The following is a 4,354-nucleotide window of genomic DNA, read 5'->3' on the forward strand; positions in this document are numbered from 1 at the left end:
TGAAATCCCTAGAAAGAAATCAAAACCAACCCACAATGCTCTCATGAATGTCAAGAGAAGGTCTTGATTTAATAGCTGTTAGATTTGGTTTATAGAAAGATTTCTATCTCTGATGGCTCATTTTTGGTTGAAGAAAGCCTTTACCCTTCTGCTTTTGAAGCATCTTATCATCGTCAGAGCCTTCATGGTTGTCAGTTTTAAAATGGAACTTCCTTGGAGGTACAAGTGCAGCATTAACTGATAGCCTTAATGATGAGCACTGGAAATACGTAGAGCTTGTCTCTCTAAAAAACTGGGTGGACCCCAGTAGTGCTATCTGGGTTATTAAGTGTCTTTTAATAAATGACAGATACTCATGCTTCATTCTGCAACATCATGGATAGCCAGGTATTTTCCCTTTATTCTGTTTCAGAAAGTGAAGTCAAATACCCCGCTTTAGTCTAAACTATACATCTGCCAATAACCCAATTAAGATGTTTTTTGTCCTGTCATCTTGGAAAAGCTGGAAGACTTCCCATCCATAGTTTATAAATAATATTTTTCTCTATTCATTATCGCATATCCATCCATCAGTTATTCATCAATTCATTTTATTTTAGGTACATTTCAAAGACGTAGGCATTAGCTTACTTTACCCCAAACACTTAAGCATACAAATTGTTGCCTAATATTTGTAGTAGGTCTTAATTGTACTTGTTCTCATGTAGTGATGGAAGAGAAGCATGTTCCACGATGGTGGCATCACAACAGAATTGAACAGACATTTTTGTTTCTTCCCAAGAAAGTAGTAGAGCCCCTCCCCCCTTTGCCTATAATGGTTTTTATTCCCCTCCACAAATAAGACCAATGTCCATCCATTCCATGTTTTCCAACGATGGAACGCTCTGGATGGGTCAGTGGATGCACAGGGGTTTGAGGCAGAGCGTGCAGAGCAGGAGCCAGCTTGGGCTCTAGGTTTGACATCAAGGTTGCGTTTGGCAGCAACTGAGAGTAGGCACCTCGCTGAAGCTGCTTAATGATTCTCAGGGCTTAGGTTTCAGGAAAGCAGCTCCCATTAGTATTTAGGCCCTTCCCTCTATTGTTGCATTTCACCGTTTTGTGTCTAATGCAACAACCACTCTACTTTCCATGGAGTGGCCGTGGCATTTCCATGTGGTCTGTCTTGTGTGTTTGTATGTGAGTGTGAGTGTGTTTGTGTGGTGGGATTGTTTGCTTGATTGGGTGGTGTCTTTTGTTTGCTTTTGTTTGTTTGTTTTGTTTTGTTTTAACAATTCTGGCTTCCTTAAAGGAAGGCAGGATGATAGAATGAATTCAGAGATTTGTTTTGCTTAACTTTTAGTCACTTTATATAGCACTTCATTGATCAACTGCTTGGGTGTCGTATATTATTTATTTCTCATTCCACTCAGGCATTGATATTCTAATTGCTTTGTAGAAGAGTAAGCGATGCACAGAATGTAGTTAGGAGGGACCAAGGCTCACTTGTGATGAGCCTCACAGTTCATATGGAACTTGGTCAGAAAGGGGAAAGGGAATTCATGGAGACTCCATGTGTCTGGAAGCCTCTGTCAGCTAAGAGGGGTGCAGTGCCCTTCCTCCAACTGCACATCGTGGCCGTTTTTACAGGGTCAGCACACCCTTACTAAAGACCCATGCCAGTGAAATGACCCCGAGACAGCCCTGGGGTATCTTCATAGCACTGTGCCATGGTAATGGTCAGGGCTGAGGACCCCGACTCCCTAATCCCCAGGTCAGTGGTCTACCTGAGAGCAGCAGCAGCCTGTGTTACTTGTCTCTTAAGTGCACACATTGGATGAAGAGATTATTTTAGAGAGTGTTGTATCCCCTTTTCCCCATGACCTCCATCCTCTACCATGTTCCCTCTCTCCCTGCCTTTCAGTCAGGTGTTATAGCATCCTCTAAATCCAGACGTCTGGGGCAGGGTAAATACTCTAAGATTGACTGGAGAAATCTAGCGTTTATGCCCCCAAATGACATCAAGGCACTAAATGCATACCACGTTGTTTTTTATTCTCCTTTTCTTTGCTTTCTGGATTTTTATCTCACGTAAAGCATGTGGGGGTTTTATTTTTATATTTTTGTGTGTGTGTGCAGTGTCTGCCCCAAGCAAGTCTCTTGGGAGGAGGAGGCGGCGACTGGCCCGAAACAGGTTTACCATTGATTCCGATGCCGTCTCCGCAAGCAGCCCGGAGAAAGAGTCCCAGCAGCCCCCCGGTGGCGGGGACACTGACCGATGGGTAGAGGAACAGTTTGATCTTGCTCAATATGAGGAGCAAGATGACATCAAGGAGACGGACATCCTCAGTGACGATGATGAGTTCTGTGAGTCCGTGAAGGGCGCCTCAGTGGACAGAGACCTGCAGGAGCAGCTTCAGGCTGCCTCCATCAGTCAGCGAGAAAGAGGCCGGAAAACCCTGGATAGTCACGCTTCCCGCATGACGCAGCTCAAGAAGCAAGCTGCCCTGTCAGGCGTCAATGCAGGCCTGGAGAGCTCAAGCGAGGAAGTCATTTGGGTTAGGCGTGAAGACTTTGCCCCCTCCAGGAAACTGAACACTGAGATCTGACTGTGCCACTTCCCCGTAGAGAATGTGTGTAGATACTTCTTCCCCTGCCCTCACTGTGCCCCCCTTGTGCCGTCGACGAGAATGTTCCCTTAGGCCGCACTCTTGCACACACGGTTTTGGCAGCTGACTTGGTTCTGAAGCCATGTAGCCACCCAACTTCATCATCTGGAACAACAACTTTGAAAGAATTATTCAGAATCCCAAATAAGCTCGAGTCCTATCTCCTGTACATTACTAAGGGCTTTTATTTATTCTCAGTTCATCAGGGCCTAAAGAATGAAAAGAAGAATGATTTGTAGCACTAGAAGGCAAATCACCCCCAGGAGTGTAAGCATGTAGACAGATTAATTTAAGAGATAGCACACACACAAACATAGTTACGGTTGCTCTACCTGAAATCAGTCTCCTAGTTGCGGAAACCACTTTCAAGTACAAAATGAAACAAGACGAAACATGTACAGCTTGCAGTGTCCTAATTCCTTTCCCTCTTCAACGTCTGAGAATATTTGTGTATTTTAAGAATGTGTGAGGAGAGGGTGGCGATTTATGTTTTGATGAGCTTTTTGGTTTTTTTCTTTCCGTTTTGGTCTATGGCTGGTCTTACTCTATGTCAGTGTTCGGAAGCTCTAGTTTTGCATAGAATTATAAAAAGATGCCAAACTCTGAAGAGAGATCCAAATTTATCACTTGATAGAAAAAAGAAGACACTATTTTTTGTATTTTACCTGAAATGCAGAGGCACAAATAGATGAGAATTTTACAGTGTTAGTGTAACTCTGAGTCTAAAAAAGGAGGATATAAAAAATAAGGATATAACCTTTTACAGAGAGAGTGCGGCATGGTGACTTTATATTTATATATGAAAGGCCAACAGGAAACTCAGACTTAGGATACACTTTTTTTTTTTTTTTCCTAAGGAGCAGGTTTTTTTGGTTAATGTTTGAATCTATATTTGAAATGGGAGTTTGGTTGGATTAAACATGACACCCGAGTGGGCAGTGCGTGTTTGTTGCACATGGCGGGGGAGGGGAGCCTCTTTCTCATGGGGTTGCCATGGTGATCATTGGTTTTCCCATCAAAATTGCATCTTCATCCCTAGATTACCTAGGCCTTCCCTAAGGGTCCATAACCAAACCTCTTAACAAAACAACCTCTTCAAAAACATCTCTTGTGTTTAACACATTCTTTATGCCAATGAAACAGGGTAAACATGCTAAAACCTAACGTCCTAAACAGATATCCAAATAGGAAGAATAAAAACAAGTTACAGCACTTTGCATTTTTTTTTAAAACAGTTTATAGCTTTTTTTTTTCTTTCCCATTTCATGATGTCCACTTCCTAAGAAGGGTTTAAATAATATGAAAACTTTCTTTTTTGGGGAAAATATCTATTTGGTGTTTGACACATCAGTAGGTACTTTAAAGACCTGAATTTTATAGTAGCTTTAGGAATTCTATTTTATAAAAATCAGTTATGACTTTATATTTCCAGACAATAGAGTTCAGAACATCATGCTCTTGTGCCCCTGCTTGCTTCCCCTGCCCTCCACCCTCTCTCCCTTCCCTTTCGGGTTTCCAGGGCTTTGAGCTTGATCTTTTGAAAGTTTTATTCTATTAAATTTTTGCTATATCTCCTGATTTTCTTAAAAAGCTTTAGAATGGTTTCTATACCCTTTGTATCACTGCATTGTTCCATATCATCTCCGGTTCGATTGTGTCCGGATGGAGAACAGAAGCTGAGGCTTCTATGAGTCGTATTTCCTAGTCCC

General features: G+C 42.2%; 1 protein-coding gene across 3 annotated transcripts in view; it reads left to right on the top strand.

Annotated features, from left to right (window-relative positions):
* The window catches only part of TIAM1 (TIAM Rac1 associated GEF 1), a 358,191-nt gene extending 354,471 nt beyond the window's left edge, over positions 1–3,720 (top strand). For all 3 annotated transcript variants that reach the window (XM_006155262.3, XM_006155263.3, XM_006155266.3), the window contains one exon: positions 2,116–3,720. In XM_006155262.3, the coding sequence (XP_006155324.1) occupies positions 2,116–2,585 (470 nt within the window). In that variant the 3' untranslated portion in view covers positions 2,586–3,720. The remainder of the gene's footprint in view (positions 1–2,115) is intronic.
* Positions 3,721–4,354: the final 634 nt, after the last annotated feature.

The sequence above is a fragment of the Tupaia chinensis genome, unplaced genomic scaffold (genome assembly GCF_000334495.1).
Source record: "Tupaia chinensis unplaced genomic scaffold, TupChi_1.0 Scaffold000443_1, whole genome shotgun sequence".
NCBI classification, from domain to species: Eukaryota; Metazoa; Chordata; class Mammalia; order Scandentia; family Tupaiidae; genus Tupaia; species Tupaia belangeri.